The following is a 13,543-nucleotide window of genomic DNA, read 5'->3' as shown; positions in this document are numbered from 1 at the left end:
CCCTGACCAACATGGAGAAACTGAAAGTACTAAAAATACAAAATTAGCCGGGTGTGGTGGCACATGCCTGTAATCCCAGCTAATCCGGAGGCTGAGGCAGGAGAATGGCTTGAACCCGGGAGGTGGAGGTTGCTGTGAGCCGAGATTGCGCCATTGTACTCCAGCCTGGGCAAGAAGAGCGAAACTCCCTCTCTAAACAAACAAACAAACAAACAAAACAAAAACAAAAACAAAAAATACTCCTTGCCTCAACATCCTGACCTCCCATCAATTTTCTAGCCCAATCTTCCACCTACTTTGGCTGCATATTAGTGTCCTAACATCCTGGGACACTGAAAACTTGTATCCCAGATGAATTAAATTGGACCCAAGTCTCTGTCTGTGTCTAAAGTTCCTCATGTGACTCCAGCGTGCATCTAACAGTGTGAAGTGCTGCTGTACACTGACAGCTCTCAATGTCTCTCACTAGGAGCATAGTCCTGATCCAGTCCAGTGGTTCTCAGGGCCTGGATGCCCATGTCCTACCCCAGGGATTATGCTGACTAACTAGGGTACAGGCCAGCATTGGGGCATTTTCAAGTTCTCCCGATGACTCTAATGCACAGCCAAGTTCACAAGATGTCCTCAGCCCACCTCCACTCTTCCAATGCTACCGCCAGATTGGTCTTCAAGGGCAGCTCCAGTCCTATCCTTCCCCACATTCAAAAATATATAATTTTTCCTCGTTTCCTGTTGAATTAAACATAAACTTCTCAGTCAAAAGTGGGAGGCTCTGAATTAGCTACCTCACATCCTCCCCTACCCATAAGCTTCATCCAAACTGGGCAACTTGCTACTAACCAACCATTCAAATTCTTTTAGCCCTTGTTCTCCAATTAACCTCTGTCAACTCTGCCCGGGGAAATCCTATCCATCCTTCAAGGTCCTCTCAAATAAGCCTCCTCTATAGCACCCTTCCTGATCTCCCTGTCCAAGAGCTGGGAGCAGCTGCTCACCTCGGCAGGCCCTGTGAGCCCCAGCGCACCATCTGAAGCAAAAGAGGCACTCAAAACAAGTTTCCAATTGTGTGTACAGCAGGTACACTTTTCTTTCTAGGTATTTTCTTGCTTCTACTCAGGAAAAACAGCTCCTCTCACAAATGCTGAATTTATAGTAAACATACGTAGTAAATATTGTCTAAGCCAGTTACTAAAAAAGCTTCAACCTTGACACAAAGAGAGGCTGCAGAAGTCAGAGGAATGCATGACTCAGAGTCCCACATAACTGAAGCCATAAAAACACTGTTATGGGAGATAAGCTGTTAGGAGGAAACAGAACAGTCCTCAAGAATTCCTCATTAATTTGATAATGTAATTTAACAGTGAGGCACAAAATAGGAGTGAACATCTCTGGTCTAAGATCCTGGTGGTCTTCTGACTTCATCTTCTCCATCCACTCTGGGGCATCTTTTATTTATTTATTTATTTATTTATTTATTTATTTATTTGAGATGGAGTCTTGCTCTGTCGCCCAGGCTGGAGTGCAGTGGCACAATCTCGGCTCAATGCATCCTCTGCCTCCTGGGGAGGTGATTCTCCTGCCTCAGCCTTCCATGTAGCTGAGATTACAAGCATGCGCCACCATGCCCAGCTAAGTTTTGTATTTTTAGTACAGACGGTGTTTCGCTATGTTGGCCAGGCTGGTCTCGAACTCCTGACCTCAGTTGATCTCCCCTCCTCTGCCTCCCAAAGTGCTGGTATTACAAGCATGAGCTTCTGCGCCCAGCCTAAGGGAGACTTTAGATTTAAGACAGAAGTATGTCAGGAGAGAGCAGGTAGCTTTGAATGAATGACTTCCTCTCATGGTAGGGTTCTCATTTTTTCACTTCCTGTTTCCTTCCCCCAACACTCAATTCCAGTTACCAGTGTAATATGTCTCACCTGTGAAAATGTAAGACTCTAATGTCACTATATGTAGAATGTGCTAAGCACACACATTAAAATTGACTCCAATTCTGTTGCTAAGAAACTGCACAAGAAAAGGGTTTTCCATCCTCTTCATTTATAAAATAACCACTCTGTCTATGGGAGAACAAATGCAATCTCTCAAGTCCCCTTGTGCCTTGTTCTCATTTTTTAAATTAACAGAGAAAGATGATAGAGAGTGGCTGAAAGTGTATGCTATCTCCATTTTTTTTACATGCCCTTGAAAATGAGATGGAAACATGGCTTCAATAACCCACTGCTCTAGTATTTATTAATCTTTCAAGCTGAAGACTCCCCCCATTACTCCCCTTACTCGCCGCTCAAGCAAAAATGAAAAATATACTATCAAAAGTACTCTTCGATTTAAAAAGATTATCCCAAGCAGCCGGGAATAATTTAAGGTGTGTTTGTATTCAATGTGGGGTTACTTTCCAGGTCTCTGTATAGCCCGAATGCCTAAACACAGATGTGTGCACATGCACGCGTGTGCACACACACACAGCCCTAAAGAACAGCACAAGGTATGCTGGCTTTTATTTTTTTAATCCAAAAGTAGGGCTGGGGATGATGAACTTAAAACAACGTACTGCTTAAAGACAAAAAGAAAAGAATAATCTTGCTAAACACAAAGAGCAAAATGGGCATATTAATTTCTTTGACCATAGCATAAAGAGAAAGCCTAGAAAGTAGTGAGCCGTAGATGTGAATGGAAAGGTCACAGTTGAATCTGTACATTTATCCCAGAGGCAACTTCTACTGACATGAACTACTGAAATACATTTTTGAAATATCTCTTCCTTTCTAATAAAATGCTTGTCCTATTTCATTTACTAAAGGATTTTAAAGATACATTTTTCTTTAGAGCTTGTTAAACAGTAGAATCTTTCTGCAAACTAATTGACAGAATTGACTGCCTTACACCAACTTTCCTGTGCATATAATTGATTTTTAATTTGCTGTCTCATTTCCGAAAGGACTTGAAAATAAACTCCACTCTATCCATACTATTGACTTCTATAAGCAAGGGTTTGGTTCAAAGGCTGATGGGAATTAACCATAGGAAAAATAGTCTAATTTTATTAATAGTTGAAACCTTAGGCAAATCTCACTTGAATCTACCTTTTTCTTTTTTAATATTAAGGGCTAATTCTTACTATAGGTCACATTAAGAATACATAATATGGAGTAATATGTACATACGTGTAATATATCAACATTTCTATTTCTCTTGTTTTTCCTACTCTCATATACAAATTTAGTTCTTCATAAGAAACAGTACCAATGTCATTTAAAACTGGAGGAAGGGTGGTTAGTAGAATGAGATACTACTGTGATTCAATTTAAAAAGTACTAAATACCTACTATGTGATGCAGTAGATACACTGTATCTTTATTTTGGGTTAATGGCAAAGGTTCCAAATTAATTGTAAAAATTTTCAAGTTACAATTTTAGAAATATAATTTCAATGTTCTGACTCAACTCACAGGTATGCAAACCTGTATACATACATAAGCTGACAATGACATAAAACCACGTACATAAACAAAAACCAGAAGAGAGCAAGAAGCCAGCAAGTGAGACGACGAAGCCAGACACTGCGAGGCTATGTGTTAGTGGTGAGGTTTTAAATTCCCTTTAATGATTTTAGGATGTTGTTTTAACAATTAAAAAAAAAAAAAATCTGCACAAAATCCTAAAAAGAATAAGAAAGTGAAAAGGTTCATACTAGATGACCTACAAGACTCTCCTATCATCATTTTTGAATGACTACATAAAATGGTCAATAACTCTGGAAATTTTACCATTCCTAAAATAAATATAACTAAGCCTTCCCCTATATTGTGGATGTAAAATTTTAAAACAAAATCACCAAAATTATTAGTATCTGAAATCAACGTAACCATTAACTACAAGCTCTGAGAGCCTCTTTGTCATTGTCCTCTTTGCTGTTTTCACCTCCACAACCTCCTGCTGCTACTGGACCTTAACTGGGATTTTGCTGTGAATTCCATTTTTCCTCAGCTGCCACGCAAACAGTAAATAAAATTCATTGTATTTTTGCCCCACTAAGCAGCTCTGTCTTCTGGCACATTCAGACGCATGGCTTGAGAAGAGTGAACAATGAAAACAATGTTTTCTCAAGCAGACATTCCAAAAAGGGCATAACAAAGGCATCTGAAGATGCAAATAGTTATGTGTATTCTGTGTAAGTAATTCCTTGACTGGCCGCACGGGGTTCACTGGATTACAAATATTTAGAAAATTACTTTGCCATCTCATGTCAATTTTGAAAGAAAGATTTTCATTTATATTTATGATAGACTGAGCTTTAAATTGAAGGAAGATTTAGATGTTTTAAAATTTATGAACTTGTAAATAAATCCATGTACATGGCCAATTAAGGTTTATCACCACCACAGATTAACTATCTTCGGATAAAAATCTCAAGAGTTTATTTGTATCTAAGTTGTTCACCTCAATGTATTACATCAAAATTGATATAAAATATTTAATGGGTAGTGTATTTTAAGATAAAAGCTATAGTTACCCAAGATGAAATAAAAACATCCTGTAGTAACATGCTAAGCAACAGAACCTTCACTCGGTGCAACACCTGGATTGCTGCGGTAAAAGTTAATTCAACATGAAAATAATTTTAAAAACCAAAACACAGTTAAGTGGATAGGAAGCAAAGAGTGAGAAGAGTGAGTTGCACAGCTCAGTGGAGCACCCAATCTTACAACCTTGCAAGTCAAACCAAACTCCACAAGGAAAATGCAGGCCCTGAATTTTAAAAAGAATTCAATTAGCATCCCCAGTATTTCCATAATCAACAGCTGAATGCTAATTAAGAGCACAGCATCAGGCGGCAACGGAATCCCAGTGCAATAAGCACCAACACAACAGCAGCAAATGCTACCTTCAGCTCGCATGCATAAATAAACAGAATTAATAACTACCCAAGCATGGAAGGGTGACTTAATCTGTTTCGATTAGGTGCAGCTCAGCCTGGGGCCTTTATGTTATATTTGAATGTGTTCATCATGTTTAATTAAAAACCTAATAATCTAGGGTTTTGTTTGTGTGGGTTTTTTTTTTTTAAATGTTTTAATCTGTATTTCCTCCTCTTTATCTTCCTAAGTTCTACCAATTGATGACTTCTTGAAAAGGAACAGTATTTTTAGCATAACAGATGTGAAACGAGTTAACCATCAATGTGACTCTCAGAGGCAGAAGGCAGCCATTTACTTTGGCTCCATCCTTGCCCATACCTTGGTATTTAAAGCTTCACAAACTGACCTAGCATTTCTTCCAAAATGCTTCTCTGTTCTAAGTTTACTTAGCCTGAAAGACATGACCCAGGCTGGCTACCAAGGGGTTGCTCACAGACACTCAGCAAAAGCAGAATTCATTTGCAGTATCCAGTACAGAATTTGACAGAAATTGGCACATTTTGGCTTCAGTTCAAGATTTAAATTATCTCAGCCCCAAAGCAACTTCAATTAGGAACATCATACATGCACATTGTCAGAGAAATAAACTGAGAGTCTGAGATGAAAGGCCTCCTATTGTGTGATTCTGAGGTCTAAGATCTCCAGAATTCAGGATTACCTGAAAGACCTAGGAAGAAGAGGCTGGGTGATAGGAGGAGAAGGAAGAAAAAGAAGAAAGAGTTTAATGTGTGAGCTTTTCCCAAAAGTACTTTTATTATTATTATTATTATTGTTTTTTGGAGACAGAGTCTCGCTCTGTTGCCCAGGCTGGAGTGCAGTGCCATGATTACGGCTCACTGCAGCCTTGAACTCCTGGACTCAAGTGATTCTCCAACCTCAGCCTCCCAAGTAGCTGGGACTACAGGCACATGGCACTATGTTCAACTATTTTATTATGTTTTAAATTTTTTGTGGAGACAAGGTCTTGCTGTGTTGACCAGGCTCCAAAAGTAAAAATTTTAAGGTTGGTTTCTGTGGCATTTAGAAGTTTTTCTCTTTAATGTGCTGATTCATAACTATTAACAATTACAAGTTTTAAAATGCTGGATTGAAGACAATTATAGTGAAGAACTTTTTAAAAGGATTACCTTGAACAAAGAGTCATCAACATTCTTCAAGCCTCTTATATGGAGAGAAATTATCTTCATCATTAAGTCCTCACCCTTAATAAGTTTACAAACTTGGAGGACAATCAACTCGGAAATAAAATCACAAGGAATAAACAGCTGGGAATCAGAAGTCAGCACAAGGAGGCAGAGGATGAACTGCCAGTGAGCGACGCGCACAGAGGAGACAGTGCGAAGAGGGAGCACTATCCGAGGGATGGGCCAGGAACCCAACTGAGCCTGGAGAATGAGTAGGCTCTGCACTGGCACAAGAGGTTAGTTTCTTCATAGAGCAGCAGGCCTGCCAGGCCCAGGGGGTCCAGAGGCCCAGCCTGTCCGCTGTACAGCAGGGAACTCACACCTTCGGGTGCTTATTTCATCAACCCTCTAACAGAGCAGCTGCTTCACAGTATTCATGTAAATGCCGAGGAAAACCCATTCATCAAGACTGTTGTAGTCAGATCAGACACTGGGTAGTTAGAACAAATTAACACACCAGTGGCAGCGAAGTTTAATAATAACTAGCCAGGCATTGTGGCTTGCCTGTAGTCCCAGCTGCTCAGAGGCTGATGTGGGAGGATCACTTGAGCCCAAGAGTTTGAGTCCAGCCTGGGCAACATAGCAAGATCCCCATCTCTTAAAAAATAGTAATGATAATAAAAATAATTAGAATGTTCCAAGTATACAGAAAACTGGGAGGAAAAAAGGGAGGTAGGCCCATGTACTTATGTTAGCTGGGACACATTTGTTTTGCTTATTCCTGTGATTCCTGAAGTGAGAAAATGTGGTAAATTCAACAGAAGGGGGCCACATGAACACAGCAGGTGTTTTTTCACAGCCAAAGCCAGGCGAGGGTAAAGAGGGGACTGCCTTGTTGCCACATAAATCTCTTCAAAGATTTGATTCGGATCCATTCACTAGAAGCTTCCTTCAACCTCTCAATTATTCAGTCTGTCTCTCTTCTTCACTGCTGAGGTTTTCAAAGTGAAGCTTTACTTCCTACACATAAGGGAACCATTTGATCCTGAGGCTCTGCAAGGGCTGGATGACTGCCAAGACATTTCTCAAACCAAGAAGCAAACATGATAAAAATGACCCCAAACGGATACGGATGTATGCAGTTAAGGATCATTATTCCATACTCAAAATATTCACCACTTTGGAGTCATGTTTTGTTTTTCAAAATAAAGCAAGGCTGTTTCTGATGTGCAAGGCTTCCCTCTCAGCTCACAGCTACAAATCCCCAAGTAGCAGCAATGGGGAGACAATCAACAGCTGCCTGATGTTACAAGCAGGCGCTTCAGGAAAAGGAAAGCAGCTTTCCCTTCAGCAGGAAGAGAGGACTTTGGCTGTGTATTTTTAAAATTCCAGAGGGAATGAAAGGTCACAAGAGAAATGAAAGAAGGGAGAGAGGAGAGCCACGGCTGGCAAGGGGCTGGGAGGCATTAGTGAGGAGTGGGGAGGGTAGGAGACCAAGAAGAAGCAGAGAGGTGGGGAGAGAGAGAGGATGCCAAAGGGCATGGAGACTGAAGACAGAGGAGATGGCCAGGAACTGAGGGAGAGACAGAAGCAGAAGCAGCCACAGATTGCAAGCTGACAAGGCCCTGAGGCTGCCGAGGCCAGGCTGAGAGTAATGAAGGCAATCTCACAAAGTGTGGTTAAATGACCACAGTCTATACACTCGTTCCATCCTTTTCATCTCCTTATGTGTTTCTTCCACACAGCCTTTTTGCAGAATTTTAAAACCTTGTCAATCGGATCTCTTATGCACTCCTCACATAAAGAGGCTTACTGTAAAAAAAAAAAAAGTATCAATATGACTTCTCGAAACTGAATTTAACGTCTAAACATTTTAAAATGTTTAAGATGTTTCTTTTTATTAATCATGTAAGATTTATATATATATGTGTGTGTGTGTGTGTGTATATATATATATTTTTAAAAACAGCTTCATCAACTCCATAAGTCTGATAAAATTAAAGTCTTAAGGGACTATTCAACAAGCACTCCATTACCAAACCCTCCGGGCCATTTCAGTGCATCTCAGCTCCGCCTAGCTTTTTCCATTCCTCAGCCCTCACCTACCCTAACCCACAGCCATTCTAGGAGCAAATTCTCTTTTCTCTACCTTCAAGGTGCAGCCTGGATCTCACTGCTTCTTATCACGGCCACTGCTGCCACACCACCCAGCCACCAGTCCCAGCCTCGTGTGCAGCAGCCCCCGGAGACCACCCGACTCAGGGGCCAGAGTGAGCCCCACTGTCAGAGCCAGTCACTCCTCTGTTCAGAAGCTGCTCGTGTGGGGCACATCGCCACGCACTGACGGCAGGCCAACAGGCCACACCTGATCTGCTCCCTCTGGGACACCCCTCCCACAAGCCCACCACCCGCCTCTCCTACCAATCCCCTCCTTGCTGTGCTGGAGAAACATTCCTGCCTACTTCTTCAACATGCCAAGCATGCTTTCACCTTAGGGCCCAGAATTCTCTAATATCCAAAAGGCTGCCTTCCTCACTTCACTAAGGTCTCATCTAAATGTTACTTACTTACCAGGGCTTTCCTGATCCTCCCTTAGCTAAGATACTACCCCACCCAGCTGATTCTCCCTCATTACCCTATTCTGCATCTGCTTCACCACCCCCTGACACATACTCATTTACGAAGGTCTACCCTCTTAAAACTTGAGACTCACAAGGAGGGACAACACCTGGCGCACAGCAGGCACTCAGTAAATATTGCTGAATCAATGAAAGAGCGGGATCAGGAAAGCACATACAATTTCTAAACATTCTTTGTTAGCATATTTTAAATACAGGAGAGGAACTTGCAATCAATATGTGTATTAGTGCCAGCCTTCATTTAAATTTCACTCGACCTGAAAGGCAAATGTCAAGCGGTAACATTCATACTGAAGACTGTATTTGCAAAAGCACAAGAATTCTGTAAGTCGTTTACAGCAATGCCTTTTACAAGTCACAAGATGGAGATGTAGCTTCATTAAAACTGTCTGCTGGATGGGAACCCACGGGTTTGCAAGGCCGTATTTGTGGGCACATTTCTCTCTCCCCACTTCTTTCAACAGGCCACAGCAACACAATCAATATGTAAAATCCACGGTATTTATTTAATCAACTCTCTGCTTCCCACTTGTAATCAATGTCCTTTAGGAGGTCAGGGGTCTTACAAACCCTATACAAACAAGTCACCAAGCCAAGCATAGTGGAGCATGCCTACAGTCCCAGCTACTCAACAAGCTGGGGCAAGAGGACTGATAGAGCCCAGGAGTTCAAAACCAGCCTGACCAACATAGCGAGACCCCCTTTTCTAAAATAATTACGATTAAAAAAAAAAGACGAGTCACCAACCCTACTTTAGGTTATATGTCCATGGGTTTTAACATGCTGTGTCTTTAAATAGGGAGGTATCACAAGCTAGACTGCACCAAAAACGAATTCGAATTAACTTTTTTTAGGAGTAACTATCAATTTCTCCTTTCTTTCCATGAAACCTGGACAATCTTTCCCATCATCTATAAAGTCTAATCTTACTAAAATCAAGTCTTTCTGTACAATTATGAGGCTGAAGGGCCCCATCCTCCTGCCTGGTGCTGCCACGGACAGCCATTCTGCATGACTGAAGCTTCTGCTTGAGTCTCTTTCCCTGAGCAGCAGGGAGGTCACACACTGAGAAGCCGGTGGCCCGATGCCCCAGAGCACAAGGCGAATGCTGGTTCCCGCTCACCACTTCGTCCTCAGTCCAGCACTTCTCGATGAGCTTGGGCACAGGCTTCTTCACCAGGCGCTGCAGGGCTTTGCCAGCATCATAACCGCTTTCATGCAGCTAAAACAACAAAAATTTTAGTTAGTTAACTGCACCAAATAACAGACAGGACACAAATCAATAAAAGGCAAGCTCCACATTGACTTTCTCTCACAGGAGAGTCAGGAAAGGGGCACTGAGACTCCATCATTTCAGTATGCACGGGAATTTGTTCTCATTCAAGAACATCCTATCCCAACCCCTATTCTACTCGCTCTGGGAGAGGGAGACAGCCAAGGCAGAGAGCATTTTGGCAAAAGTAAGAATAGGATTCCCCTCTACTCCCATAAAACAAACATTTAGGGAATGTTTGGCCCTGCCCAGTGCTCAGGACATTCTATGTAATCATTATCTTACCTAATCCTGTGGGGAAAGTATTCTCTCATTTAATCTATGGTTTAGGAGCTATCATCGCCCTATTTCACAGATGAGGAAACTGAGGCACAAAAAGATCAAGTAAACGTGTTCACCACACTGAGCCAGCAGGTGGTGAAACCAAGACTCCAACCCAGCCAGGAGGACCCCTACTCTTGCCTCATTCTCCGCAAAGCAGCATAAAGTCATACTCAATTATGTTCTTTCTTTTTAGCATTTCTTAAGTTTTTCGACTGTGCTAATTTCACACACACACACAAAAATTTAAAGTGTCTAAAATTTAAGAGCTTTTTAAAGAACGTAAGTCTGTGATAGTATGCTAGTTTTTCAGTACATATGAATAAAGATGCAGGTTTATCTACATATTCCCTTTAGGACCAGACTTGTTTCTTGTCAACGCTAATCAACTTTTCTCATCCTGCATCTTTTCAACCCTGTGTAGTGTCTGGCACCATGGACTCCTTCCCACCTTGCAAAGATGCTCCAGACACTCCTAGTTTCTGAGTTCCAACTTGCAGATGATGTAGAGAAACAGTAGGTGCAAAGACCCTCTCTTGCTTTATCTACCTCACCATACTGTGGCTGTCACTCAGAATTCTCATCGGAAATCTTTCCTTTACACATCTAGTCTTCTTACACAAAGAATGATTTTGTCTAAGACTTGTATCTCCAGTGCTGAACACAGTCCATAGTATAAGGTAATACTCCAGAAAAACTTGCTAACTTCCTAAATAAAATACTAGATTCTGGGACACAGCGGTAAACAACACAGAAATCCCTGTTCTTATGCAGTGGACATTCTGATCTTTTCACTCGTGCTTCAATCTCTTATTTCAACAACGAGCCAGCATTTGTCGAACATTCAGGATAAGTAAAGCTGAACATTCAAGACATGTAAAGAACAAACCTTATTAAGTCATAGTCCTTATTTCCAGGAAACTTACAAATTGGTACGGATACAAAACATACAAAATGACAAGATCAAGTAGGTTGTAATAATTACTCTCCCTTCCGTTTAGGCAAAGACCTATGGAATCACAAGAGGAGAGAGCCATGTGTTTCCTCTTTCTAACAGAAGACTCAGGAGGACATGCAGATGCCTTCCTGGCAACTGCTGGAGCCCCTGGGCTGGGCACACAGTAAGCTGGCAGTGGTAAATATTTGTTGAATGAAATCAATAAATAAATGCTGAAACACACACTGCAAGTCTCTCTTCCAACTATTTAACTGCTAATGAAAGAAATATCACAAACATTCATTTTCTTTTTCTCTCTTTTTTTTTTTTTTTTGAGACGGAGTCTCGCTGTGTCGCCCAGGCTGGAGTGCAGTGGCGCGATCTCAGCTCACTGCAAGCTCCGCCTCCCGGGTTCACACCATTCTCCCACCTCAGCCTCCAGAGTAGCTGGCACTACAGACACTCGCCACCACGCCAGGCTAATTTTTTGTATTTTTAATAGAAACGGGGTTTCACCATGTTAGCCATGATGGTCTCGATCTCCTGACCTTGTGATCCACCCGCCTTGGCCTCCCAAAGTGTTGGGATTATAGGCGTGAGCCACCGCGCCTGGCCCAAACATCCATTTTCAATGCTTATTCAGCAAAACAGAAAGTATTAAAAATTTGAATTTCCAGAGCATTCTCACAGTTTAGAGGACATTAACTTATTTTAAATCAAGACTGGGAAGTCCAGGCTGTACATGAGCTATAACAATAAATCAACTATCTTAAAACAAAACAAAAGACCTGCCACAATGATCAACACTGGATCCCACTTGGGAGTGGTGGCGCAATGAGTAAATATTAACTTATCTATTTTTATTATTATTTATCATTAGACTAATTTATCACTATCATTAGACTCTTAAAAATAAAATACTACTATGATTTGCAAATGTTTGAAAACTATCCAATCTAGCCTTCTTTCAGAGGTATAAAAAGATCTGAAATAAAGTCAGATTCTCATACTTTGCTTAATATCCTCATACTTTGCTTAATAACAAATAATACTTTTTAAAATATTCTCATACTTTGTTTAATAACAAGCAGACATTTGTAAAGTTCTATAATACAATGGGGATTTATAATCACAGGTCAACGTGGATGGGAACTGAATAAAAGAAAGAATTACATGCCTAATTAATGCAAAAAGCACACATTTTAGTGATAATTTGAAACTAAATGAAGTTGATCAAATCATACATTTCTAATGAAAAGCTCATGACAAAATTAACAACTTTTATAAGAGGTAATTACACTGTATGGGGTAATTAATTATAAGAAAAGTGTGAGGCTAGGCACAGTGGCTCACACCTGTAAACCCAACACTTTGGGAGGCTGAGGTAGGAAGATTGAGCTCAGGAATTCAAGACTAACCTGGGCAACATAGTGAGACCTCATCTCTACTAAAAATTCAAGAAATTAGCTGGGCGTGGCGGCATGTGCCTACAGTACCAGCTGTAGTCCCAGCTACTGAGGAGGCTGAGGTGAAAGGATGGCTTGAGCCTGGGAGGATAAGGCTGCGGTAGCCTTGATCACACCACTGCACTACAAGTCTGGGTGACAGAGTGAGACCCTGTCTCAAAAAAAAAAAAAAAAGGAAAAGTGGGAAAAACTATGGACTTTGGAGTCAAACTGCCTGGATTCCAACTCTAGCTCTACTATTTACTAGGTACATGACCTTGAGAGAGTTACTTATCATTTTTGTGCCTTAATTTTGACATCTTTAAAAATGGATAAAACAATAACATCAACCTCTTAGGGATATGTGAGGATAATATTAGAAAACATATGTTAGCTGCATCTTTTAAAAAGAAGAAAAAAAAAAAAAAAAGAGGAATTGGCCTCATCTCAAGTTTGATCAGCTTTCCAGATTACAGAGTAGTCTTCTCAGAGACAGAAAAAATTTTGTTAAGCTATAAACAAAAACCACTTATGTGTCACATCAAATTACCCAGGTTAAATGAAATTTGATTAAAACTCTGGTATCACATACAGGAAAAATTTTGATTTTTAACATCTTGGCTGGGTGTGGTGACTCACGTCTGTAATCCCAGCACTCTGGGAGGCTGAGGTTGGTGGATCACAGAGTCAGGTGTTCAAGACCAGCCTGGCCAACATGCTGAAACCACATGTCCACTAAAAAACTACAAAAATTAGGCAGGCGTGGTGGCAGACGCCTATAATCCCAGCTACTTGGGAGGCTGAGGCAGGAAAATCGCTTGAACCCAGGCGGCAGAGGTTGCAGTGAGCTGAGATCGTGCCACTGCACTCCAGCCTGAGAGAGAG

The 13,543-nt window shown here is 41.1% G+C and overlaps 1 protein-coding gene across 5 annotated transcripts in view; it reads right to left on the bottom strand.

The window, feature by feature from the left end:
* RERE (arginine-glutamic acid dipeptide repeats) overlaps window positions 1-13,543 on the bottom strand; it is a 463,614-nt gene that overhangs the window by 97,709 nt on the left and 352,362 nt on the right. For all 5 annotated transcript variants that reach the window (XM_007980666.3, XM_007980665.3, XM_037985385.2 and 2 more), the window contains one exon: window positions 9,806-9,904. In XM_007980666.3, coding sequence (XP_007978857.3) covers window positions 9,806-9,904 — 99 coding nt within the window. The remainder of the gene's footprint in view (window positions 1-9,805; window positions 9,905-13,543) is intronic.

Source organism: Chlorocebus sabaeus, chromosome 20, assembly GCF_047675955.1.
Source record: "Chlorocebus sabaeus isolate Y175 chromosome 20, mChlSab1.0.hap1, whole genome shotgun sequence".
Lineage (NCBI taxonomy): Eukaryota > Metazoa > Chordata > Mammalia > Primates > Cercopithecidae > Chlorocebus > Chlorocebus sabaeus.
The sequence above is the reverse complement of the archived record's forward strand: the minus strand, read 5'-3'. Positions and strand labels throughout refer to the sequence as shown.